Consider the following 27,881-nt stretch of genomic DNA (forward strand, 5'->3'; position numbering starts at 1 on the left):
CGGAACTGGAAATTCCCAGGGACACCAGGAGCATGTCATGCGGGTTTTCCTGAGCAACTGAAGTGGAACGTAGTTTGCTGGTCTACGAGAGTCCCATGGATGGTGAACAAGGGGGCAGGAGTGACAAGCCAGGAGGCTCTCCTCACCTCAGATTCCTTTCAAATCCTCTGATGGGGGGTGAGTCATAGAAGCCGTGAACTCAGAGTGCTGGGGTGGGCGGCTAACATCAGGAGAGAGAAGAGAGCTGGACTGTGTCAGTGAGTGGGTCTTTCTGTGGGATATCCGCAGGGCAGCTTGCTACTAGACAGACATCCATCCCTAGCTTGCTAGTCTGCATCCCTAATGTGGTTATTTAAAAATCTACCTTTATCTGTAGAGTCATAAAGGTGAAACAAATTTTAATTATCTAGGAGCATTTTCTAGTGGTGAAAAGTTTTGCTGCAAGGAATCATTCTTTTGTGGGTCAGATGTATTACTTATTAAATAGGAGGTTGAAGAGTTACTTATAAACAGCAGGGTTTGGGTCTCCTGTGTGGTCCAGGTTGGCCTTAAACACATTCTCCTCTTGCCTCAGCCTCTGAAGTGCTGAGATTACAGGTGTGTGTGTGTGTGTGTGCGCGCGCGCGTGCATGCATATATGTGTGCATCACCATTATTGGGTCCTATAGGAACACTTAAATTACTAAAACATTTCTTTTTGTTAAAAGTTCTCCTAGACATTTCATATTTGGTGAGGCTAGGCTTGTCAAGAATGCTGGCTGATGGATTGACATTAGAAAGGAGTCTTAGAAAATACTGGAGGGTTTCCCACAGGTGTGAAATGCACCTGCTGGGTGACAACGCTGCACGCTGGCTGGTGGAGAGTCTCATACAGTCACTCGCTGTCACTCTCCTGTTAGCACTCAGCAGGTTCAAGATGAAACAATCCTGGGCCTAAGCGTTCAAGGAGACAGTATTCCGTTCAGTTCACTGGTAGGCTGCCTGTAACACTTGTCTGCTAGAAGGACAACAAACAGGGGTTCTAAAGTCCTCTAGGACTTAATAATGTCTTTCTGCCCCGGTATGTAAAGGGAAAATGGGAAAACGATAGAAGGCAGACAGCACAAAATGCCTTCCATCTCTGATTGAGGAGGCAGGCCTGCACATTCTTCTTTTCTTTCCAATTTTCCTTGCAAACTCTGCCAGTCCTCAGGGGTGAGCAGAGCGTCCATACACAAAGACAGAGCTGAATTTATTAGAATGCATAGAGCACACATTAGGAGTAGTGGGGAGGTCGAGTGGCATTAAGACTCACTGTCAAAAAAAAAAAAGGGTTTGATGACTATTTTTAAAGCACGAATCCCCTCGTTGTTGGAAACGGGAATTCAGGAGCATTCTGAACAGTCGCTCCACAGCAGAGGTTTCTGCTTTTAGATTTGTTTTGTTTGTATGTGGGGAGAAGAACTAGCCACTTTCTCCTGGAGGATATGCTGCAGGCTCTTCCAGCTAGGACGGAGAGTACCTTGGAGTCAATTTTGTGAGAATTAATTTGGAGAGGTGGAACTGGATGATGAAGTGTGTGTGTGCGCGCGCGCACGAGCGTGTGTGCGTGTGTGTGTGAACATGAAAGTGAGTGCATGCACTATATACCTGCGTGTGATGGTGGCGGACACAGGCCAACATTGGCTATATTTCTCTACTGCTCTCTATCTTGTTCTTTTGAGACAGGGTCTGTTTCTCATTGAACCTGGAGTATACATTTTGGCTAGATAAGGGGGAAGTTTGAAAGGGTGCTGCCTTTGGAGTGGGGTGACAAAGGATGCAGAGTTCTCTCCCTCTAACTATGTTATATGTCCATGTTCCTGTGTGTACATATGGGTGTGCGTGCATATGCATGTATATATGCGTGAAGGTCAGAGGTCATTCTTATGTGGAAAGCTTTTTAATAAGTTGACAGTCTTTCTGGCTCACCAGAGTTCTATTTTGGACATAAAGGAATCAATCCACATAGCCTGGTGTTATGGGGCTAAGGATGGAAATGAATGCAGGTTGAATGCGAGAAGCCTCAGAATGTTCTGCAGAGGGCTTGTGGCTGAAACCCAGGATAAGGAGAATTTTTCCAGTGGCCAAGAACTGGCACCTGGGGGCATCAAGAATGTGAAACCATTAAGTTCAACAGAAAAGCAGAACCGGATTTCTGATACTACTATTCCATGTAGCCTAAAGGGTTAGCAGCTTTCAAAGACACAAGAATCACAAGATGCTCGGACACTTGGCCATACCTGCTTGCTTACCTCCTCCGTCTCTGATCCAGAATGACAAACTCCCCCCCACCTTCCACACCCAACAGAACCATTGCACCCATGCAGCCCTCCCAGGTTTTTTCCTCTTCCCAAATAGACATTTTTTTTTTGCTCTTTTTGCACCAGGGGTTAAAAAAAAACCCTCAGCAGTAACTTGTTACATTTTGTTTACACTTCTGAGGCCTTGACCTTAGTGAAGTGTGGAATGAGGAACATTCAGAATGTTGTTTCCAGAGTTGGCTCCAAGACACTCAGCTCAGTTGAAGGTACCCTCTGGCTCAAGGACACACCAGAGGGAAGCCTAGGACTGGGTATGGTTCATTCTTTTCTCTGTGCCTTTCTCTCAAGGAAGGGAGAAAAGGATGGGAAGATGGAGAGCCATTTCATCCAGAGATTTATTTAATGCTTGAATTTGCTGTCCCAGGGACAGGGAAAGAATACCATTCCTTCCCTGAAAGTACTTTGTTAGGAACTGAGTTGTACCTCCCCAAAGATACTTTGAAATCCTAACTTGTCTTTGCACTTCAAGAAGAGACTGCTATTGATAAACTGAGTGGCTGCAGGTATCATCACTAAAAACGAAGCCTCACTGGCGTGGCTTGGATCCTTAAATCCTGAAGACTGGTGTTTCAATAAGAAAAGGAGAGGGAGCATTCAGAGAGAATGATAGGAGGCAGAGGAGAGATTAAAACAAGGCATCTACGAACCAAGGGAAGCCAAGGATGGACGTCCAGTATCAGGAGCTAGAGGAGGATAGGAGGGATTCCTTCCTGAGACTTGGAAAGGGCATGTCCTTGCTGAAGCTGTCAGGCTTCCTTTAGACTCCCAGCCTTGACAACAGCAAGAGAATACATTCCAATTGTCTTAAGCCACCTAGTTTGATGTAGTTTGGAACAGAATTTTAGGAAACTAACTCACATTGCTTGTAGACACTTCACAGAGTACATTGAAGGGTAAATTAACCTCCCTAACTCCATCTATCATCCATCTATTAGTTAAGTTTAAAGCAACATTTTTTTTACACTTATTCCTTTTGTATGTGTGTGAGTGTGTGCCTGTGGAGGTCCCGAGGACAATTTGTGGGCATAGGTTCTCTCCTTCCACCATGTGGAGCCCGGGGATTGAACTCAGGCCGTTGGGCTTGGTGGCAAGTATCTCTACTTGCTGAGCCGTCTCTCTGGCAAAGTTGGTTTTCATTTGTTTGTGGGGTAGGAAGCTCATACATCTATAGGTAATGCTTTTTTTTTTACAAGATTAAACCCATCCTATTAGAAGAGAATTTTCACATTTAAGCAGAAAGCAGGCAAGAATACACATAGAAAGAAAGTAGGTTTCATCTGGGGATGGGTTGGTTACTTTAAGATATTGTGGCGACTTGGCAGAGGATGCTCTGAAGGTGTCTTCTCTGTGAAAACAGAAGAGATGATAGTGTGAAATTGTGGAAATCAGGAGGGAGGAGGGTCCAGAGAGGGGGAAGAAGGGAAGAGGAAAAGGGGGTGGATAATAGATGGAATAGGTATGACCATCTTGCCCAGCAGGTCTCATGTTCGCTCCACCCTCTCCTCATCAAGATTCTTCTCCAGTGTTGTAGTATCGGCTCATGCCACCAAATCTGCCTCTGCCACGTCTCAGATACTCCAGTCTCTTTAGAGCAACTCCCTCCTCCCACTTTTGACCTTGCAAAATGTTTCCCAACGTGGACGGATTTATGCTACTGCCCCGCGTTTACTAGAGTTCTTTGAGCTTCCTTAATAGCTCTTTTCAGAATGCAGCTATTAGTGCACTTTAAATCTCTCCTGAAATAATGGAAATCTTAGAAATTGTTCCAGAAAGCGCAATAAAAGTGAAACGACAACCTTCCTAATGTGCCACAGGCTCTCCTTTTCTCGGGTAAGTTTAATGCCACTAATTGGAGGACTCATGGAGTAGTTTTGTCTTGAGTGTTTCCTGCGTTGTTCACTCATAAATCACAATGCTGGATCCATGCTGTTATCAGTGACCTCGTTTGGCATCCATTTTGTTTTTGGCTGTAAAACCAGATATAGACAATAGTTGAACAAATGCTCTTAATGAGTATTCAATATGCCAAGAGTGTGTACAATCTGTTGCATAAAATGACTCTCAAATTTCAAAGACTGTGGTGGAGTTGATGTAAAAAAGGTATTGTGTCGAGACCAGCCTGGTCTACAAGAGCTAGTTCCAGGACAGGCTCCAAAACCACAGAGAAACCCTGTCTCGAAAAACCAAAAAAAAAAAAAAAAGGTATTGTGGCCTTGAGTCTCCCTGTTATCTCATGGATAGTCTCCTCCCATGAGCACCATCCTTGGTCTGAAAGGAACATAGTCCCCTCTTTGCTTGTTCTCTTCGTTCTAGCTGGCACTTATCAGGAAGTGGGAGATGTTGCCTTAGGATTTTGTTGGCCATAGATTGAGCCTGTAGCTCATTGCTTACTTCAGACATGTGCCCTGGAAACTCTTGGAGAAGGGTGTTCTAGGTCTTTCCTGAGTTGGCTGTCACATGGAACAAAACTCAACTTTCCTTCCCGTGTTTTATAGAGCAGAGGGTGTATGGACTATTTCTATCCTGCAACATTATGGTGTTTGATTTGTCCTCGCTTTCTCTCCCTCATCTGCTCCTTCCATCTCTCCCTTCCTCCCCCTTGCATGTGTAGTCTGTGCTGTGTCAATGCTAGAAAAGTGTTAATGTGTTACTCTTACCGGTATCAATATTTAGGTTTTTACATACTCTGCTATTTTGAGATATGCTAAGGGTAGAGGCCTTGTATGCACTTAAGAAAGGTTTAGGCTAAGCTTAGACCTATGTTTTTCTTCTGGGCAGGAGCACGAGCTTAACAAATGTTATATCAAAATGGCTTTGGGGTTAGAAGGGTAACCCCTGTCTATTGTTGATGGAAATAGATCGTGAGACAGCTATTTTGGAGAGTACTCTCAAGAGGCTAAACAGAAGTCTCATTTTTTGGGGGGGGAGTAGATACAAATAATTGAAAACATACATCTATCCCAAATATGGACAGGGATGTTTATAACAACATTATTACTAACTCCAAGGTGGAAACAACACAAATTTGCTTCACCTGGTGAATGAGTCGATAAAATGTAGTCTATCTCTAACAATGGTTCTTTGACTAACGATGGCAGGAAGTGCTAGTACATGCTACAGGGTGGATGCAGCTAGAGCATGCTGAATTAAAGGCATCAGTTCCAAAGAACCACATAACATACAGTTTCACTTAGAAGAACTGTCTAGAATAGGCAAATCCTTGAAGACAAGAAACAGATCAATGGTTGTCAGGAGTTGGGGCAGGTGCAGATATCTAGCGAATGTTAATGGCCGTGAGGCTTCTTCACAAGGTAATGAAAATGGCCCGAGATCAATTGTGGTGCTGGTTGCAGACTCCTGTATTTATAATTAAAAGCATTGGGCTATATATACTTCCAATGGGCAGGTCATATGTGAGTTGTAGCTCAATGAAGATGTTCACTAGCTATACAGATGTTCACATGTATCAGCCTTGTGGTGTGTTCTCAAACCATATTTTATACTTCTAAAAGATGCAGGCTGTCTCTGCTCCCTCAATACTGAATTGTGCATGATTTCAAAGCATCCATTAGACTTGGTTGGGGTCTTGGGGGAGGAGCATCATTCTGTATTTGCTATAACAAAGAGGCATAATGTTTCTTTGATGACTAAGTAGGAACCGAGACCCAGTTTTGGGCCTTCAGCTAATAATATAGTTGCAACACTTTAATGACATCTGGGCAGAGATGTAATTTAGGCCCTAAATGACCTTCCTGGACTGTTTAGGCTGTCAAATATAATAATCTTAGACAGCATTAAAAATGCAGAGGGTTTTGACAGCTGTATTTCTTAGCAGCTGAGTGCTTGGAAGAAAAAAAACAAGCTAATCATGTCACACTCAGCCATTGGTGTCCAGTTGCACATGCACTAAAACTAATTTTCAAAACCATCCTTGAGATTTGTCTTTTCTCGCGGAGGATGTTCTGTGAATGGTGTCCTCCATGATCAGCATCCAAAGGATGGGATTATCTGCATTTTTATTCTAACTCAGCATCCAACCTTTCCGATTGTATAATCTGAAATTAAAACTCCCTAGAAGCAGTGGTGCTTTTCCTGAGAGAATTAGGAACCTCTGCAGATGCTGTGAGGCTAGGTACCTAGTTCAAGATTTCGAAGCTAGGAAAAAGCCATTTCCCTTAAGGTGTTTTGTCTCCAGACCTTAGTGACCCCAGTACGAAAGCACTGGCTGGGCTGCGTGTAGGCGGCCCACACGGCGTCCTTTCATGTACTAAATGCTTAATGAGTCCATCTGCAAGGATGGTAATTTGCTCCCTGGGACAGATTTGCCAGGGCACTGATGGCTCCAGGTGGCAGGCAGCCCTCAGCTAACGCGCGCGCGTTAGGTACAAAGTGTTCTCATCTTCCTCTTCGTGGTCTTTCAGTCTGCTGGGCATTAGCAATTCCCCACGCTCTCAGGCTCTCTTAGCCTTTAATAGCCCTTAAGTGCCCATGCAAGGAGCAAGGAGCATTAGACAGTCGCACCTTGCCTGCGTGCCGTGTGCTCATCAAAGCAAGGCAGAGCTTGGAGCCGATGCCGACTCGGGCAAACCTCCCCCCATTGTAGCTTCCTGCATCTGGTTGTTCAGGAAATCAGATGCAGCTTGAGAGGAGAAACAAATCTGGTCTATGTCGCATTCAATTATATCTATACTTAATTACAAGGGCAGAGGAAAGCTTAATGTGCTGGATAGGGTTTACGGGCATCTTTCCTGAAAATTTGTAGTCCTCTTGAATGATAGTAGACCACATTTGCCGTTTTAAATGCAGTGCTTACGGGGTGTAATCAAGGCACTGTTTAGTGTCACGACAAGATAATAATAGTAGCTAATACGTATTGAGCCATGGGTAAGTATATTTCTGTCTTTACCCAGAATTAAAGTGAGCGTCAGAGTTTGTTTAGGGGGCTACTGTTCAGAAGAGGTCAACTGGGTCAGAATTTACGGTTCTTTTAATCTCATTAGGACATTGGTTGGGGGGGGGGCGCAAATGATGCCACAGTTTCAAGGTTAGGCTGAATTCTGATTTGTGCTTAATACTGGGACAGACGGTACCCTACAAATAGATACAGTGTTCCTTAGACTGGATTCCAAGCCCAATGGTGTAGGTAATTATATGATTGCTACTATTCGTGCATGCTACTCTTTGCTGAGCTGCCAAAGTTTGTGTTTTCACGCAGGAAGGGAGACTGGCAACCACAGCTGAACTCTCTAATGCTGGTAATTAGCAAACCTCTCGCATCACTAAATGAATCCTTCGCCTTTGAAGCCAGTATGAAAATGGAAGTTCAGTCATTTACCTGGCATTGCAGCTTGCCTCTTTAAAATAGTAATTTAAATCAGAGTTGTTTTGGAACGATGTATAAAACCAAAAATTGTATGCATTTGTGAGGTACTGGGTAATGGCTTGATCCATGTTGAAACCATGTTATAGATAGCTGTCTCTTCAAGCACTGGTTGTTTCTTAATGCTAAAAATATCAACAGTTTTGTAGCTCTTTGATGATTGTATCAGGCAGATGCTATTTAAAATCACCCTAGGGAGGAGCAGTGGACCATAGTGTTCTCTTCCTCGCTCAAAGAGTGATTTAGTATCCACTAATTAATCTTCTTTATCTCTTCTCTCATCCACTCCCCCAGCCTCTGGTGACCACCGGTCTCCTCTTCATTTCCTGCATAGGAGCTAGATCGTGTTGGACTGGTTTTTGGTGTTCGGCTTACTTCACTCAACATGTGTTTTCAGTCCTTAGTTTGGGTGCTGATCTAAGCACGTGAGCGTGATGTAACTCATTCCTCTCTTTCCACGCAGATGTCGTGTCTGATTGGTCACCTCTGCACGATGCTGCCATCCATGGCCACCTGCTGACCCTGAGGAGCCTTATCAGCCAGGTAGCTCTAAAAATAATACTAACAGTGTCAAGTATCTCCCATTGCTATATCAGACTGAGAAAAGAGAAGTCACAGAGTGATGGCAAGACAGACCTTTCCTCAAGCAAAATCAGCAAAATGGGGCTTTTTTTTCTTTGTAGGCTGTCACAACGTCAGTGTTTTGTGAAAATCTAAGCACACAGTGGGGAGCGAGCTAAATAGTTGTTCGATGACTTACCAGAAAGTGGTACTTTATGTTCCTTTCCGTTTTCTAAACCAACCGTGTTCTTACATTTATCAGGGGGAGATGGTTCAGTCGGTAAAGTGCCCATTGTACAAACATGAAGACCTAAGTAGGAATATCTGGAACCCCCCCACACACAAAAAAAAAAAAAACCCAGCAAATATTAATCTGGGCACAGTGGCACTATAACAGCACTCAGAGCACAGAGACGAGCAGATCCTTGGATTTGCTGTCTCGGCGGTTGATGAAGGCTGGGTTCAAGAAGTGACCCTGTATGAAAAGAAGAGGTGGTGAGCAAAAGTGAAAGATAGCTAGTTTTCTTCCTCTAGCCTCCATGTGGACACAGCACATGCATATGTGCTCCTACAGAAACACACACAGAGACTTGTAACGCATGAGCAAATTCACCCTGCAAAGTGTGGATTTTCAGCTGCGGCAGCTCCGTCTCTCAGGGGGATAATTTCTAGAGCCATGATTGGCCATCATACTAGGGTGGTGCTAATGCATCTAGTGGGTAGGAGGCAAGGAAGGCGTTGAGTGTCCTGCAGTGCATAGGACAGCCCTCATGTCAAAAATGAGGCAGCTCTAAATGTCAGCAGCACAAGACTTAAAAACTCCTAGTGTAAAATAAATGCTTGGAAAATGTCCTTTTATATAGGTGATATTCAGTGATATTTTCAGTTTGGTCAAATATCCAGTTGCTTGTGGCTCTCGACAGTTTGATTTTAGTTTTCTTCTCCTTAGGTGCAATTGGCCTATACTTACTGATTTTTGTTGGCTTTAAATTATTAGAATCTTTTGCACAGACACTTTAAAAAGCAGTTTACATTCTAACAAAGTCTTTGTTCAAAAGGTTCTATTCGCTAAAATGTTACTGTATGATTGTGAGTGCTCTCTTCTCTCTCTCTCTCTCTCTCTCTCTCTCTCTGTGTGTGTGTGTGTGTGTGTGTGTGTGTGTGTGTGTGTAGAACTAGGGATGGAACCCAGGAGATTCTGATCTTGCCCAGGATAATATAGTTTGCTCTTTTGAAAGCCAGCAAAATCTATGGACACACTATCAAAGAAAAGTTTCAAATACATGAAATATAAACCAGGGGAAACCTATCAAAATATTGAAACAAATGTGTGATGTAATAACATAGGGACTTTTAGATTGATTTGTTAAAGTTTTAGTTGTGATTTTGAAACCGCCATGATTCTGAGCAGGGTGACAAGATCTTAGTAATTATGATTCTCTGAAAATCTCTGGGATAGCTATGGATGATAATGCTATTAATTTCAGGACACGTAAAGGCAGTTAAAATAAAAGTGAATTCAGAAAACACCTCAATTTGATGGACCTATCTAAAATAAGAAATTTGCCCATAAGTATTTTATTTCTAACATAAAATTTATATTACCATAAGCTACTGTATTAAGACAGTTTTGGAAGCAGCAGCCTTTTATAAATAGATTCTAACACATAGCTCTAGCTAAAAGATGTTAGGCTAACATTTAACATTTCAGTAAAATGAAATATTTATGCTAATAAGATAATATGAAAAGTCGTCATTGATGTGTTTATTTATCACTTGTTTTATCTGGGTTTTGTCTGTTTTATTTTTATTTGATGTGTATGGGTGATTTGCCTGCATGTATTCTTGTGTACCATGTGTGCACAGTGCCACAGGAAGACAAAAGAAGGTACTGTGTCCTCTGGAACTAGTGTGATAGACAATTGTGAGCCACCAGGTGGGTACTGGGAATTGAACCTGGGTCCTCTGGAAGAGCAGAAAGTGCTCTCCTCTCGTGAGCCACCTCTCCAGCCATATGTGTCACTTGTTAACAGGAAAGGTGCTTTTTTACATTTGGTATTTGTATATTTACTGACCATTAACTTAGAGCCATGCCTTTATCTAAATTCTATGAAGGCAGTTGAGTTGTCATGTTTGGACATCAGTCACAGCCTTTATAAAATGAAACCTCTAATACCCACCTCAATGTCCACCTCAAAACTCTGGAATAAACACTTATCCCAATAGAGTGGTAGGATACAATAACCATGACTTCTTGCTAGTGTTTGAGTTAGTTGACAGAACCTTGACTTGGCCAGGCTCAGCTCGAAGCTGTGGCACACACATCTTTCTTTGACCTCTGGCTACCCAAGGGATTTTTCTCTTCTTGGCAAAAGGCTGTTGCATAGCAGGACAAGTTAAATCATTCAAGGATGGAATGCTTCCAATCCTGGTTTATGCCACATCTGTTAACATTGAATTGGGTGAATCAAATCAAAGGAAGAACATATTTTGTCAACTATGATGTAATACAGCAATGAAAGTATATAGATGAATCTGACCAACACATTGACTAACACAGAATACATACTTCCTGGGTCAGTTAATGAAATGTTAAACACACGAGAGAAAAGTGATTGTCCAGTGTTAGATATCAGCTCAGCAATCCCTTTGGGTACCAGAGGTGGGAGTAATCTGGATGGCATACAGATGTTTTCTTTCTTTACCTGTATGCAGATGACGCAGGTGTATTTTTTTTTTGGTGATTTACTGATAACACTTAGGGTTTGTGAGCTGTTTAATAGATCTGTTATAGTTCAACAAAAAAAAGCGTTAAAACCCGACAATGCTGGTTCGTTAGGTCAGCAGAAAGCAGTTAAGCTGCCAGAGATATAACAGAGAACTTAATTTGGTGGTGTTCCCTCCAGATTTTGTGTTAGAATTCCCATAGGGTGCTGCTTGGTGGGGGTCTTTAAAATTATGGACCCGTCAATGGACCTGCTAATGAAAGCCTGTAATCCCAGATACTCTGGAGCTGAGGCAAGAGGACTACAAGTTCAAGGCCATCCTAATTTACAGTGTGTTCAAGCCCAGTCTGTGCAACTCAGATCCTATCTCACATGTTTAAAATGGCTGGATGTGGGGTGGGGGATAGCTCAGTGGTTTAAGTGCTTGCATCTCAAGTGTATGGACTAGGGAATGGATCCCCAAACCCATATAATGCATGTGGGGATGTGGCCCACTTGCAATTCCAGCCTCTGAAGCAGAGACAAGAGACCCCGGGAACAAACTGGCTGGCAAAACTAGTCATGCCTTCAAGCTCTGGGTTTGACTGATAGAGCCCCCACCAATGAATAAGGAGGAAGGACAATTCCAGACATTAACCTTTCTTCTTTTTTATTTTTATATTTTGGATTTTTCGAGAAAGGATTTCTCCGTAGCTTTTGGTTCCTGTCCTGGAACTAGCTCTTGTAGACCAGGCTGGTCTTGAACTCACAGAGATCCGCCCGTCTCTGCCTCCCGAGTGCTGGGATTAAAGGCGTGCGCCACCACCGCCCGGCTGACCTTTCTTCTATACAGGAAAATGTGCCCACACGCACATGTAGCCATACTTACACACTCACACAAATACAAACATTCATACACACACGCACATAACACACACAAAACATGAGAATGGAAACAGAAGACAAAAACAAAAGACAAAAAGGGATTTGGGTATAGCTCCAGTGATAGAGCACTTGCCTAACAAATGACAGGGTCTAGGTTCAGTCCTGCGTCTTACAACAATGAACCAAACAAACAACATGGTAGCTGAACTCAGCCTCCTTTCATTATGTTGCCATCACTTGGGTGTAGCTTGGATACCAGGACCTTTTGAAGGCTTCCTCCATGATTCCTCTCTGTAGTCAAAACCAAGAAACATCTCAGTTAATTCTCACCATAAGCAAGTAGGGAAGAGTAGATTTTTATCCTTCAGAAACTTGAGGAAAACTGTTAGCCCTTCTTGCCTTTTGAGGGTTTCTCTTGCTGGGAAAAAAACCACCATGACCAAAAGCAGCCCAGGGAGTAAATGGTTTGTCTCAATTTATACTTCCAGGCCAACAGCTTATCAGTGAGGGACATCAGGGCAGGAATCAGGAGGCAGGAACTAACGCATAGGCCATGGAGGAGGGTTGCTTACTGGCTTCTACTCATGGCTTACTCAGCCTACCTTTTTTTTTAGAGCACTCAGGACCACCTGCCTAGGGGTGGCAAGGCCTACCTACAGTGAACTGGGCCTTCCATATCAATCATCAGTCAAGCAATACAGGCTTGTCTCCAGGCTGATCTGGTGGGCACTTTTTTTTTTTTCCAGCTGAGGTTTCCTTCTGACGTGACTCTAGCTGTTTTCAAGTTGATTCAAAATTAGCCTGCACAGATGCCCACTGGGATCTTTAAAAGGCTAATTAAAGATCAGGACAGAAGCAAACTTACTTGCATTTAGAAACTGCCAACTGCCTGAAGGCTAAGTGAGAAGGAAGAGAAGATCCCAGATAGTGTTGGCCTGGCAATTACTGAGTGCTAAACTTTTGCAGCCACCATTTTCCAGTCTTAATAACTTTAGAAGGCAGGTGCAGTTGTAGCCATTTTACATAGGAACATGTTGTGTTGTAAACAGGAGGAGCGGGCTGCTTCCCGCTCTCCGGCTCCCAGCTAGCTTTACCCGAAATAATTACATGGAAACTATATTCATTTAAACGCTGCCTGGCCCATTAGTTCTAACCTCTTATTGGATAACTCTCACATATTGATCTAACCCATTTGTAATTATCTGTATTGCCACTTGACTGTGGCTTACTGGCATGAGTCTAACCAGCATCAGTCTTGGAGAGGAGAGACATGGTGTCTGCCTGACTCTGCTTTCTTTCTCCCTGCATTCTGTTTGGTCTACTCCACCTATCTAAGCTGTTGTCCTATCATAAGGCCAAGGCAGTCTCTTTATTTAACCAATGAAAGCAAAACATAGAAAGAAGACCCTCCCACATCAATGTTGCACCTTAGGGATAGGTAATTGGCTGCTTGTTAGGTCCTGGTACTTGTGTTTGACCTTGGGAGGAACTGCCAACCTACTTCCTGAGCTCTCAATTGTAGAGATCAAGTAAGCTCTTCATGCCACTGAGAGAAATGGGAGTGGCAAGGATGTTTTTTTCTTAGATTGGAACAGGCTGACTTTATATTGCTAGTTGGGTCCCTAGGTGATTATGTCTTGGCATAGAATTTGAAGATGCACCAGGGATGATTAAGAGCATGGATGTGTATGCGTGCGTTTGCATGCAATTACATGTAAGCAGCATAGAAAAGAATGTACAAAAAAATCCAAAACATTTGAGAAGAAACTTTGAGAAAATGCCCATGCTGGGAGAGGTACAGAGGAAAGGACAGAGTCAGTTAAAGAGAAAAACCATGGTCTGAAGATGGAAATCAGGTAGAACAGTATGTTAGAAGCCAGAGGAAAGGTTTCTGGAGGTCACAATGAATAAACAGCAAAATCAGAGGTGGAAGAACGTGGAAGACTGAGTATTGCATATTGGGTTTGACAAAGAAGCTACTGGTGAGCTTTACTTATTTTTATTTTATTTTTGATGGAGCACACAAAGAGGCAAGTTTACTTAGGGCATTTATATACAATCCTGGTTTACTTATGACACTTGCGTACAATCTTTGTTTTGGTTGATCTTGTCCCATGTTGTTTCCTATCTTCTCCCCCATCTCCAATGAAAGCTTTTCACCCTCTAGTGGATTTTATCTTCCATTCTAAGATCATTAAGAGAAGTTTGGGCAGGATCGCATAGTAGAGAGGAATGTCTGATAGAAGGCAAAACCGAGTGCATAGGTAATTTTTGTTGGGGTGGGGGATAGTGAAAGCAAGGAGGACCCTGAATGATGGCTGGACAGAGGCTTTGGGACTCAAGGATATGAAAGTGTAGGGCGCAAAAGTATGTCTGAAGAGAGAACTGGGAATGGGAGAATGTAAGAAGGTAGATGACATGAGGCTTTATGGGTGGAGGAGGGACCCCATAATTCTAAGGGCTGTCAGGGCAAGTCTATATGTTCCTTCCTCAGAGAAAAGATCAAGGGGAAGGAAGATTGTAGAAGGTGCAGATAGGCTTTAGGGGTGGGGATAAGGGGGCCGTAGGAGTGCCATGTCAAATGGCTGAGATATTCTTGGTGAAGCAGGACGGGTGTGAATGTGAGGAAGCCAGGTCATCACCAGCCTCCTTTCTGATGAGAGTACAGAAGGAAGTAGGAACCAGGGACAGAAAAGCTGACGAGCCTAAAGGTCTTTGTGGTTGGCTCCAGCTAGGTGGACACATGACACTTTGTGTTGTAACAGAGTGTTACTGGGGAATGAGCTCTATATTGGCTCAGTCACCAGTCCTCAATCCTGTACTACCCAAGTGGCCTACCAAAAAAGGTGTGTGGCCATGAGCTGAAAGAAGGTGGCAACTCTTAAGAGAACCATTACAAAGAAGCTGTCCGGTCAGTATGTGTTTGCGCAGGCAGAGCTCCCTGGGGACTAAAAATTACACCCTGATCTTACACAATTCAGGTTTGTCAATTAGTCAGACAAATCCTAAGATCATTGAAGGCACAGCTGTGGCTTGATGAACTCTAAATAAGATCCTAAAGGTTAAGAAGGAGACCTAAAGGAACTTTTCTGTGACGCAACTTTATAATGGATGGTTAAAAGGTTTCACACTGGGACTCATTTCCGCGTTGCCTTGGGTTTCCCTGGGTTTATATACAAGTTCCCAAGTGTTGGCTTTGAAAGAGCTAGAGGGCTACTTTTAATAATACAAAATGACTAAAAATTTCATTAAAAGGACAATTGTCTTTTATTTCATCCTCTGTTAGGTAAAAAAGCAGCCGTGTGTGTGTGTATGTGTGTGTGTGTGTGTGTGTGTGTGTGTGTGTGTTACTGGAAATTGAACCTAGGGCCTTACATATACTTGGTAGTTAATGTACTACTGAGCTATGCTACCAGCTTTTTTTTTTTCTTTTCTGACTTAGGGTCTTTTTTTTTGTTGTTGTTTGTTTGTTTTTAACTCGGCTGGTGCTAGCCTTTGAACTTTGCTCGGTAGGCCAGGCAGGATTTGACATTTTGATCCTAAGCAGCTGGGAGTGCATGCCTATGCCACCAGGCCTAAATTTGCAGTTAACAGTTTCATCATGAATTTTCCTACGTGCTGCAGGGTGAATGGTGTAGATTAGACAAATAGGAGAACATTGATAATGAAAATTTAAACGAAACAAGAAGATTTGGGGTGGTGCTTTCACTAAAATGAACAAATAATTAATAATGGCAATAGTAAAATAATGAGTGTCATGTTGTAAAGTCCATGGTGATGCTTGGGAAAGGGATATGATCAGTCAACTAAGTTCTCCTGGTGTCAGACATCGGGAGCCGTGTTTTGCAGTGTCAGGGTGTACAGATGGAATCTGAGGTTCTGGAGAAAAGGAAACGCAGTATCTTCCTTCCTTATAAAGAGCAGAGTGGGCATTGAGAAAGACTGTCAATGGCATTGGAGCCTCTCATTTACAGACATATTGAGCCCTTTCCCAGGCTCTGGATCTGAGCCCCTCTGAACTGGGGCGTGAGCACCGAGTGATTTGATATCTCAAATTGTGTGACCCTGCCAATGAGAAGGTAAAAGCCAAAGGCACAAGATGATTAGTTGCTGACCCACTAATAAATGTCCACAGAAGTCGAAAAATATGTGTCAGGACTAATGGAGAGTAAGGCCATTTATTGGAACCTTTTAAGGCAAATTTAGACTATTCCAGGAAGAAAAGTTATAATACATATTTGAGTCATTGATTAAATTAGCCATGCATAAGGGCTAGGGAGATAGCTCAGTGGATAAGAGCATTTGCTACACAAATATGAGGACCCACGTGAAAAGCTTGGTTGGTCACATTAACCTGCAACCTCAACACTGTAGGGGTTAGGGAGGGAAGGGACAGAAGGCTTGCTGCCACTCTGTGACTGCCAATCAAACTCCAGGTTTAGTGAGTGATGCTGTCTCTAGGGCATACGGAGGATTGTCATAAAGTAGGACACATGCACCTGAACACGCATGCGTGTCTACATCATACCTGTACACCTACACACATCTCACACACACACACACAATTAAAAACAACCCTAAGCATATGTAAATTAAAACGTACTTTTATTGTATCTGTGTCTCCAGGACAACATGTTCTAAGATTGGGGTAGGGCTGGGGCTCTGGAACTGCTCCTGGATGGACCGCTTTTCATGTCCTGCTTGCACTGAGCTCAGGATCTATCTCCTGGACTACGCATTTCCCCAGAGCATGATGGATCCTGAGGCTAAACTTTTAGACATTTTTTGCATTTCCAGACCTAGGGCTGAGTGTGGGAATGCAATTGGATCTTTGCTTTGGGACTTTGTATCTACTAGGGTTCATCTGGTGCTTGGCCCTGTATCATTTGGCCCACACCACTTGCTGTGTAAAAAAAATGCTCAAAAGTTAGCAACATGAAGCAACAAACAAGTGTCTTTGTTATGGACTTTGTCAGGAATTTAGACATTTTGATGGGGCCAGGACTCTCGAAAGAAAGTCTACTCGTAAGACTTGACTAACGAAATATCTGTACCCAGGCTTACTGAGACAGCAGCTGACAAGATCCAACTCCTCCTGAGGATCTCACTTTCTGACTGGTTGTTGGGTGGGGGCCACCCTCATTTTCTTATCAAGGACTTCACCAGAATAAGCCCAGAAGATGCCAACTAAAGAGAGCAAGCCAAATAAGAGTTGTTTACTCTTGGAAACAACCTTTATATATTATCTTAATTAGAAGCAAATCTTGGTATGAATGCATCTCAGTGGTAGAGTAGTGGCTTAGTGGAAGGGAGGAGGAAAAGTAGGAGAAGAACAGTTGAGGGGGAGAAGCAGATGTGAGAGAAGAGAGGACCGGAGAGGGAAAGGGAAGACTACAGAAGAAAGAGTAAGGGAAGAACAGCAGAAGAACCTAGGAGGAGGAGAGGAGAAGAAGAAGGGGAGGATGAGGAAGACTGGAGAAGGAGGAGCAAGAGGAGGCATCAGAGAATACTGCATTAAAGGAGAGCCGAGTACACAGGCCATTACTACTAGGAGACAAGACTCACTGGAGGGCTTCCCAGGCAATGCACACACACACACACACACACACACACACACACACACACACACACACACACACACACACACTCACTCACACAAGCCAGGAAAACAGAGGCTCACTATGCTTTCCCTCACTCTCCTGTCATACTTGTCCTTCTCAGTAAGTACTTGGTGAAGCCCACTGTTAAATCAAGCAGATTGGCAAACAGTCTACCAGGTGAGCCACATCCCCAGACTCCTAGGTATCTGTTTCTTGAGTGTCTGTAACAGTGAAATTGCTGAGTTGCTGACCTCAGTAGTTCCTGGCAAAGTCATTTCCTTTGTGGCTGTCTTATATTAGGCTCTCATTTGCACTGTGGAAGGGGCCACTTTTCTTGTCTTTTTATTTTTACACGACGGTGACGACTTTAGTAGACTTTTTTTTTTTTTATTTTTGCCTGCCCATATGATTTAACTTTTCAGAGAATTCACATAGCACTGGAATTATGTAGCTGAAAACCAACCTGAGGGTACTGTTGCCTTCTCCCCCCTTTTGAAGCCATTTCTCTTCTTCTAGGGCTGGCCCGTGAACATCATCACAGCCGATCACGTGTCTCCACTCCATGAAGCATGCCTGAGAGGTCATCTGTCTTGCGCAAGCGTTTTAATAAGTCATGGAGCTCAGGTAGGTGAAGCTTAAATAATAGAAACAAGCAGTGTCAAAAATGAAGGCTGGCTATTTCCATCGCTCTCAGTAATTTCCAGTACTTTGACTAGTCTGATTTAAAATGTGAGGAGTGAACCTTTTCAAGAGTATTATGCCCATCAAGTACATGTACTTTACCTGGAGGTGGACTGTTTAATTTTTAGCTAGAAAGCTCTATTAGTTCCTTTTCTGTTGCTGTGATAAAACACCATGGCCATCTCCTGCATGTCCTCTAAGCCTTGGCCTTCTTTGGAAAGAGGGTGTGTCAGTGAATTCAGTTCCCCCCCCCACAATATCTTCATTTAATAGCTACATCAGATTATATGATTAGAAGGGTCTGTGTGTATTTGGGCTTGTTTGTAGCTGCAACATCATGACACGGATGCTAGTTTGTAAATTTCGGTGAAATTTCTAACATTAGAAAAATAGCTCCAAAATATACAACTTTATGATCTTGCTAACCAGTGTTGTATCTATTTGCAAACATATTTAAGTAGCATCTTGACTGGCTATATAAATTCTCATTGATCCGACCCTACCATCTTACCAATTCTCTCATTAATGGATGAGTTGAACAAAATCTTGGCATATGTTAAGCATATTTGCACAAGAATCAACCTTTTAAATGAAAAAAAACCCAGGTTTTTTAAAAAGTCAATTTCAGATTATTCTGGCTACTGTCTAGGATAGATGTCTAAAATGGACACATTAATTTGTAAGCCATGCTATGGATCATCACAACTAATTTCAAAGTTCATGAACCCAAGGAGGGCAGGGAGGAGATCGAATCTTCAATAGCATCATTACTGCCTTATATCTTATACTTTGGTTTTTTTAATGACAATTTGGTGGTCCTCATTTTACATAAAAAGGTGGACTTTAAGGCTCAGAGAAGTTTAAAAAAATGCTTTGAAAGTGGGAGGGTTAACGTGTGTGTGGTCCACATCAGTCACTGTCTTCATCCTGTAGCTGGGTTTTCTCCACAGGTGAATGGCATGGCTATAGACTGGCGAACTCCCTTGTTTAATGCCTGCATCAGTGGCAGCCAGGACTGCGTGGATTTGCTTCTAAAGCATGGAGCCGCTCCCCATCCTGAGAGTGATCTGGCCTCTCCCATCCACGAGGCTGCAAAGAGAGGTAAATTCATGGGGAATTGGGAGGTTTTTACCCAGTCCTACTGAAATGGGAAAGAAGAGGGACGTTTCCAAAGTCACCTGGTAGGAGGAGCGTCAGTATGACGGGACTGTGAAGGCAGACTCTTGGGCTCTGCTCCAGCCCCATTTAATCCAAATCCCTTCAGGGGGTTCTGGTGCACAGTTAAGTTTGAGAATCACTCTTTCAGAGCTATACTTTCATAACAAGGGATGGTACATAGTAGACTATGGATCTTTGTGGAATACTTGACCCCATAGAAATCAAGGTTTTTTTTTTTAAAGTTCCTATTTATTTGTATGAATCAATAGGTATCACACTAACATTTTCATTTGAGGCTATCATGTACCTCTGTCATATTCAACCCCATTTCCCTCTCCTGCCCTTCTTCCTCTTCTAAGTAGTCCCCCTTCTACTTTTATGGTGTGTGTGTGTGTGTGCACATGCATATATAATCTAAGTTTCACATATGAATGAATGTGTGTTTTGTATTTGCCTTTCTGGGTTCGACTTATTTTGCTTAACAAGATGCTCTCTGATTACATTCCTTTTCTTGTGAACAATATAATCTCAGTCTTCTTTATGGCAGAATAAAACCGTGCTGTGCATGTATCATATTTTCTTTGCCCATTCAGCTGTTAATGGAGATCTGGGATGATTCCATATCTCGACTACTGTGAACCATATTATGATAAGCCTGGGTTTGCAGATATCCCTGTGGTACATTGGCTCAGGTTCCTTTAGTATATACCCAGGAGTGTTGGTCTAGCTGTGTTGTATGGTAATTTCACTGCAGTTTTTCTGGGGGACCTCCATAATGCTTTCCATTGTGGGTGTACTGGTTTACATTCTGACCTGCAGTGGATAAGGGCTCCTTACCAGCATTTGTTGTGTGCGTTGTAAAAACAAACTTTCATTTTTCTGTTTTAGGGTGTTAATAGTGGTTTAGGGTCATCTAAGTTTGACAAGCGAACCATATTTTCAGTCAGTTCAGGGATGATCTTAGATTTTTTTTTCCCCTGTTGCCGTGATAAAATACTCGGACCTCTGATGAAAGCGACTTAAAGGACAAAGGGTTGATTTTAGCTCCCACTTCTAAGTACAGCCTATTGTGCTGGGGATTTCAAGGCAACAGGAGCCTGAAGCAGCTGGTCACATGACATTTACAACCAGGAAGCAGAGAATGATGGATGCACACATGCTGCTGCTTAGCTTGATTTCTCCTGCCCAGGGAATGGTCCTGCCCACAATGAAGATGAGGCCCACATACTAATTAACAACAATCAAGATAACCCCTCATAGAAATTCCCAGATGCCAACTTCAATCAGATAATTCCTCACTAGTGTGCCTGGAGGCTTACCTTCAAACTGATTCTAGATTCTGTTACATTGACAGTTGTCACAAGGGAGCAAATCTTTTTATAATGTAAGATTTGAAGTTTTACTTTTCTCTAGTGTTTATCGTCACTGGCACACCTATACTTTGCTGGAGGACTTCCTGTTTACCCAGTGACTTTCCAGATGGCTTCACCCAACCCATGTTGAGATTATCGGGGAAAAAGCATTGCCATTTCTTTATGAAGAGCCCTACCAACTCAACATATTTACCGGATACATACAACTAAAATGGCTCAACATGAGACCACAGAGAGACAAAGTTTAAAGTATGACATTCTGGGTCAAGGCAAGAGTGAATCTGTTTGACCAAACTTTGTTTGTCAGACTGGGCTTTGCTCCCATGGGATTTGGCAGTGTCTAAGATTTGCCTCTGCTCACTGTGGCCCTAGTCCTTCAGCCTTTGCAAGCTGTAAGCTTCCTTCCCTGTGCTGTATGCATCCTATGTCTTCCTTTGGGGCTATCTTTATCCCCGTCTCTCCATGACTCTTTTAAGCACACAAACAACTAGCAAAGGGGAATGGCTGCAGGTGCCATTCTAACCACAGTTGCAGATGTGGATGGTTGGAGCCTGCTCTTCGGATGACCCTCCTTTGGTTTTTGGGAACCAAGGCCAAAACCTTATTCCCTTCTTCGTGGTGTGGCGTGGATGTCCAGAGGCGGAGCTGGTGTAAGGGACTTTGGAACAGATATTTACTCCGATGCCAGTGTTTGAAATCATTCTCCATTCTGAGTAAAAGAATATGGCTTTTGTTTGCTGGATATGTTGGGGATACATTTAAACACACAAAAAAAACTGGGATTGTTGTTTAGGGAATTTGTACCATAATCCCTTTCTTCTTTTTGGGCTGTAGGCCATGTGAAATGCATCGAGTCCCTTGCATCTTTTGGGGCCAATATTGACTATAACATCAGCCACCTGGGCACTCCTCTCTATGTGGCTTGTAAAAATCAGCAGGTAGACTGTGCCAAGAAGCTTCTGGAGTCAGGTAAGACAAAAAAAATAAGGCATGCAAATGAAAAGTAAATTAAGTGAATCTTAAAGATCCTTCTGTCATACTAGAGGGAAGACTGTGGCAAGGGGCTTGAGCGAGACCACACTGTCCCGATGGTTCACACTTCAGTTCTCTCACTTCTAACTAGCATGGCAATGAAGAAGAAGATGATGATGATGGTGATACCACCCATACCTTCTTCCAGGGTGGTTGGTCCTCATTTATCACTAGCTGGTCCTCCCTTTCCTCTGCCTCTTTCTGGCTGGACAGTCATACGTTCAGCTTTGCACAGCTTGCAAAACTGCCAGCTTTTAGCTGACGCTTCCTATTTGGGACTGTCTTCTACATTTCTTTCTGATTAGGAATTTACTCTGCCATAAACATTTTCCTGTTCTTGAAGAGATGTACTAGCATTCCATATCTCCCTTCAGTTGTCCAAAAGGGAGTCCCCTTCTCAAAACTGAGAACACTATTGCAACTCTCTAATTATCTGAATTCTGTTCCCCCTTTAGGATTCCAGGAGTCTTGCTCTTCCCCAGCGCTCTTGAGTTTGCTACTTCTTTTCACTTAACTGTTAGCCATTCCTATTCACAAGTTTTCTCTGCCATTCTCCCTCCTTCCTGTTACTACTTTTAGGTAGAGTTTAAGCTTTGAGATATTTAAAACTCTTATCCAGGACAAGGCCATGTTTGGCATCTATCACAAATTAAAAAATAATATTGTTTAAAAACAACTCAACATTTGTTGAGTGGGCACCGGTTTTTGCGGAGGGAGATGAGCTCAGGTGAAAGTGTGGCCTGCATAGACCTCAGTAAGAAGCAGTGTCTGAGCTGGGGTAAGGAATTGTTTAGAGGGTAGGTAGAGTTGGGTGGGCATATTCCCAGGAATTCACCTGACTCCTAAAGAGAATTTGCCACCCTTCCTGTGTGGTAACAGGACCCATTATTCCACCTCAGGAAAAAAAAATACCTTCCGTAATTGGTTGTGCTTAGTGATCCAGCTCATAGAGTCTCAAGTCCCCATGGCTCTAAACGCAATGCTGCCTGTTCAGTGTGTGAACCTTACTTCGTCATGTATACAGGGTTTCCCCATCTCACCTCATGTTTGGTCTGTCTAATATAATGAATATGCAGATTTCATGCTCTCCGGATTTTTCTCGGTCGCATCATGCCCAGGAAGAATACTCTGTGGTATATGACTCCATATGTTAGTCAGCCCACACTGGACTTCCAGTCACATTGTCAAATAATAGGTTCCTTTTTATTATATTTGTGTAAAAGTGTGTGTGTGTGTGTGTGTGTGTGTGTGTGTGTGTACATGTGGAGGCCAGAGGTCAAAGGCGTTCTTCCTCAGGAGCATCCAGTTTGATGTTCAGAGCAGGGCTCTCGCTGGGACCTGGAGCTCTGGACAGGGCTCATCTGGCCCCAGGTGTCTGCCTGTCGCCACCATCAGCACAGTAGGATTACGAGCACGTGCTACCACACTCAGGCTTTTCTCTGGGGCTGTTGATTGAGCACAGATGCTCATACTTGCATGGCAACCCCTTTACCAAGAGAGCTGTATATCCTTTGCCCAGTTTCCCCCTTACTATATTAAATGATAGAAAAAGGATCAGTTCCCAGTCTCACGGAATTACGTTCATCACAGATTCTCCACTTTTAAATGCCTTTGAGACTCCATGGTGTGAGAAAGTGGGTGGTTAGCCGCTGCTCCCCTTTGACCTCTTTTGTTCCTGTGACTGTCTAGGAGCATCTGTGGATCAAGGCAAAGGCTTGGATTCGCCTCTTCATGTCGCTGCCAGGATGTCAAACGGGGAACTGGTGCACCTGCTGATGGACTTCGGAGCAACTGCTCAAGCTAAGAATGCTGAAGGAAAGCGGCCCCTGGAGCTGGTGCCTCCGGGGAGTCCTCTGACTGAGATCTTTTTGGAGAGAGAAGGTGCCTCTCCTTTCTTTGCCCGAATCTAAGCCATAACCCCTAATATTCCTTTGATCTTTAGCATGAGACAGAAGTTCAGACTTCCAGTCCAATAAAAGGTTGCTCTCTGCTGTCATCATGCATGGGAAACCGGAAATAATCCCACAGGGCATAGCATTGTTTATGAAGTAAACAGCCTTCTGTTGTTTGATGTTTGAGTCAGGTTGTTAGGCCAGTTTTTAAAGAGGTCGGCTATTATTTCAAAGTATTTGATATTTAAGTGAACCGAAGCATGCTTTAGATCAGTGGCTCTCAACCTTCCTAATGCTGTGACCCTTTAACACAGTTCCTCATGTTGTGGTGACCCCCAACCATGAAATTATTTTTGTTGCCACTTTGTTACTGTAATTTTCCTACTGTTCTGAATCCGAGTGTAAACATCTGTGTTTTCTGATGGTCTTAGGTGACCCTCTAAAGGGCTTGTGACTCACAGGTTGAGAACCACTGCTTTAGAGACATTCAGCGGAAACCTTCTAGGCATTGTCTGATCCCCCGAGATGTCTTAACTGCTCCGTAGAGCAGCCAAACCACAGAATAATTGGTTGCTGGGGTTAAGATGCAGAGAACCGAGAGTTTAGGGTATTTGTTTAATGAGTCACGCCAGTCAAGATACATTTACTCTTGCAAGTTAACCGCACTCCTCCATAAATAAGGCCTCACACTGCTCACGCAAATAACTGAACAGTGGTGGGCACAGGAGAAGGGCCATTTCTGGGAGCAAAGACCCCTTCCAGGTTGGGAGGATACCTGATTGCATCATTACTTGTCCTGGGAGGAAGTTCAGGACCTAATTCCTGCCAGAGGCTTGATTGTGCTTTGGTTTTGGACTGTGGGATTTTGAAGCTGGCCTCCCTACCCCAAGGACTCTGATGTCAAATAAGCTGGTTGTTTTCTAACCACAGGCTGGGAAGTAGGACCAAAGCTGGGTGGAATGGTAAGGTGGGCCAAGAACTTCCCCCTCCTCCCACTGCTTCAGGGCAAATGTCCAGCTTGCAGTTGCCTGCATTCGTTAGCCTTTCAGGGCAAGCTAAGGAAGACTGATGTAGGTAGAAAGAGTCCTACTAGAGAGCTCTTTCTGTCAATCAGTTGGATAGTCACTGGGCATTTCTGTCTGCGGCTTGATGATTTCTTGTTTTAAGAAGATTCTGTGTATACATACAGGCTCACTTTCTCCAACAGTCCCCCAGGGCCCACAGAAATGTTTTAATTTTGGTGAAAACAAGAAGAAAGGCAAATCAAGCCTAACTAGAATTATATTTATCTTTATACTAACATAGTTGTAAAATAATTTGTAATATTTTTTATTGGGAATATGACACCCAGAGTAGCTGTAACTGTGCCTCGGGTCCTCTGAAATCATATAGTAGGGTGATTAGAACTCCTTCCTCTTCATAGAACCTTATAAGATTTTCAGATTGTATTCACTTATGGTTTCCTTTTAAAAAAAAACGGAGACAGGGTATCTCTATTGTAGTCCTGGCTGTCCTGGAACTTGCTATGTACATCAGGCTAGCCTTTAACTCACAGAAATCTCGCTGCCTCTGCCTTCCTGTTGGGATTGAAGGTGTGCGCCACCACTCTCAGCGTGATGCTCTCTTTCTACTCTAGTCCGCAAAGGTAATCACAGAGACCTGTGCCATCCTTAATTTTATCTCACACTTGGCATGGTGACAGTAAGGCCTAGGATTCTACTGGTTTAGGAGTAGAGCTTGGTGGGATAGCACATGCTTACCACAACGAGAAGCTTTAGGTGCCACCCTAAGGACACATACCCAATTTTACCCTGAAGAAAATCACCTCTGTTTTGCTTTCATGAGTCACTTTTGGGATTCTGGTGAGACTACTTCTTAGCTGGCAGATAGCCCACCAGAAACGGTCCCAGGCAAGCACAAAAAGTTAGATCTGCAGGTGTAACACATCAGTTTCTGGGTCTGGGTGTCCTTGCTGATTCAGCTTATCTGATGCTCTGGGCTCAGGGAGACAACTTAAATTGCTGTCCTTCAAGAGTGTGGGGACTGGGGACTATTAGCTGACATTTAACTGTGCTGAGTTGGGCTCAGCATGGAAGACAAAAAAGGTGGGGATCTCCCTTTCTTTGGGAGTGAAGGGAAAGGATTTTAAGAATATTATCCTCCCCCCCCCCCCGTGCTTGGTACCTAAAACTTTTTCATGGCATAGATTGAAAATGTATAATGACTCTCTCAGCCCACCAAGCTTGCTCTGAAGCCATCTTCTTCATTGCACTTCATGAGCGCTTCCCACAGTTGCCCTGACAGTGTGTCTAGCATGTATTAGTCACATCCTCCAGCACTCCTTAGTGAAATTACGTTAACTCCCATTTCTCCCTAAGTATATGCTGTGAAGTTTGTTGTTGGTCTGTGCCTTGGGCATAATCTGGAAGGTGCCCTATCCAACTGGTCCCTTCTGGAAAGTGCTCTTAGGGCCCCAGCTAGAGCATACACACATCTCTTTGACAATGTTTGTTTGAACGTCTTGTCTTCCATCACCTGAGAAACCCACAACTAAGTTGACTTGTCGCTTGTGGTGAGGCTGCAGGACAGTAGGGACCACAGCATCATTTCAGCTGTCGTCTCAAGATTGACTTCACAATAGAATGGCCCAGGGCCCGTGGCTTTAACAAAATCTACGCCCACAGGTGCAAAGCGATGATAATTGAAGCAGTATCTTTGGGGTGGGACATAGCGTCGTGTAATCTAAACTTCCCCAGCTCCAGCCAAATCTAAATTGGATCTTGGATCGAAGGCTACTGTTTCATCGCGTTAAGGGTATATATAGTTTTCTTTTAAGAATTACCCAAAAATCCCTGTGGTGGTGATGAATGCCTTTCATCCCAGCACTTGGGAGGCAGAAATAGACTGATCTTTGTGAGTTCGAGGCCAGCCTGGTGTACAGCGCTAGTTCCAGGACAGCCAGAGAAGCCGTCTGGAAAAATCAAAAAAATTACCAGAAAAATTCCATTTTTATTTGGTGTAAGGAGCAGAGGTAGGGTGGGTGATTATACTTTCCCTTCTATACTATAATAGGGTTCTAAACCTTGGAACCATTGGCAGAGTCAAGAGCTGTGCTGTGCTTCTGACTCCAGGAAGGAAATCCTTCCCTTTTCTTTTCCCCTTCCCAGCCTGTTGAGATCGTCATAAGATGTAAACTCCTGGGTGTTTCCTGTGCACATTTCTGTTACTTCAGTTTCCACCCGTGAGCTGAAGCTTCGGGATAGCTTAGAATACAGAGTGGAAAAGGAATCACGTCTTAATAACATGAATTTAGGATTCATTGGGAGCCTAGTATATTTGAACATCTTTAAGTTGCTAAAATTATATCATAATCATACTTTCAGCTAGAACAGTGATTTACTTTTTAAGGTAAAAGAACAGCACCATAAAACATAAATTTTATTTTTATGATTAAATGTTTCATATAGTCATTTAATCTTCAAGTTAGTTTCCTTAAGCATCTGTTAGCGAAGGTAATTTTTAAACGTCTTTCACTCTGTCATAAATTAAAATCCAGTGAGGGGCGGAGATAGCTGAGCAGTTCCGGGTGCTTCCTGCTATTGCAAAGAGTGGGGTTCTGCTCCCAGCCCTCACATCTGGCAGCTTCCAGCCGCCTGTAACTCCAACTGTGGGTGATCCTATGTCCTCTTCTGGCCTCCAAGGGTACCCTCATGTGAGCATACTATCATTTATACACATCATATAGTTAAAAATAAAAAATAGAACTTAAAATACCAACAAGATTTTACTTCAGTTAAATGGGAAAAGAGAGAACATAGCCTCAAAATGCCCCTTCATGTATGCACATAATAATTAATGATGGAAGAGACCATGAATTTGAAAGAGAGCAAGAAGAGGTATGCAGAAATGTTTGGAGGGAGGAAAAGGAAGGGGAAATTCATGTAATTATATTAAAATCTCAGGAAAATTAAAAGAGTTAAAAACAAACAAGCACACCCAAGGGAACATGACCTTAAGCGTGTAGTATTTATTTCTGTATAAGAATATTATATATTGCATGATTTTAAAGGCAGTCCTAGGTCAACAAAGCTATTGCGTGATTTGTGCCATGCTCTTTCTCCAGGACCCCTGTCTTTGATGCAGTTATGCCGCCTGAGAATCCGGAAATGCTTCGGTGTTCGGCAGCATCATAAGATTACTGGACTCCTCCTCCCGGAAGACCTGAAGCGCTTCCTTTTACACCTTTAATTGCGTGGAGAGTGGAGCCACAAA

General features: G+C 43.2%; 1 protein-coding gene across 1 annotated transcript; it reads left to right on the plus strand.

Moving 5' to 3' along the window:
- The first annotated feature begins 12 nt into the window (after nucleotides 1-12).
- Nucleotides 13-27,881, plus strand: Asb9 (ankyrin repeat and SOCS box containing 9). Its single transcript, XM_075957582.1, has 7 exons — nucleotides 13-177; nucleotides 8,186-8,265; nucleotides 17,990-18,097; nucleotides 19,105-19,255; nucleotides 21,520-21,654; nucleotides 23,407-23,598; nucleotides 27,733-27,881. Exons 1-7 carry the CDS (start codon nucleotides 96-98, stop codon nucleotides 27,855-27,857), a joined length of 873 nt encoding a protein of 290 aa, XP_075813697.1. The 5' UTR covers nucleotides 13-95; the 3' UTR covers nucleotides 27,858-27,881.

This window comes from Microtus pennsylvanicus, chromosome X, assembly GCF_037038515.1.
Source record: "Microtus pennsylvanicus isolate mMicPen1 chromosome X, mMicPen1.hap1, whole genome shotgun sequence".
Lineage (NCBI taxonomy): Eukaryota > Metazoa > Chordata > Mammalia > Rodentia > Cricetidae > Microtus > Microtus pennsylvanicus.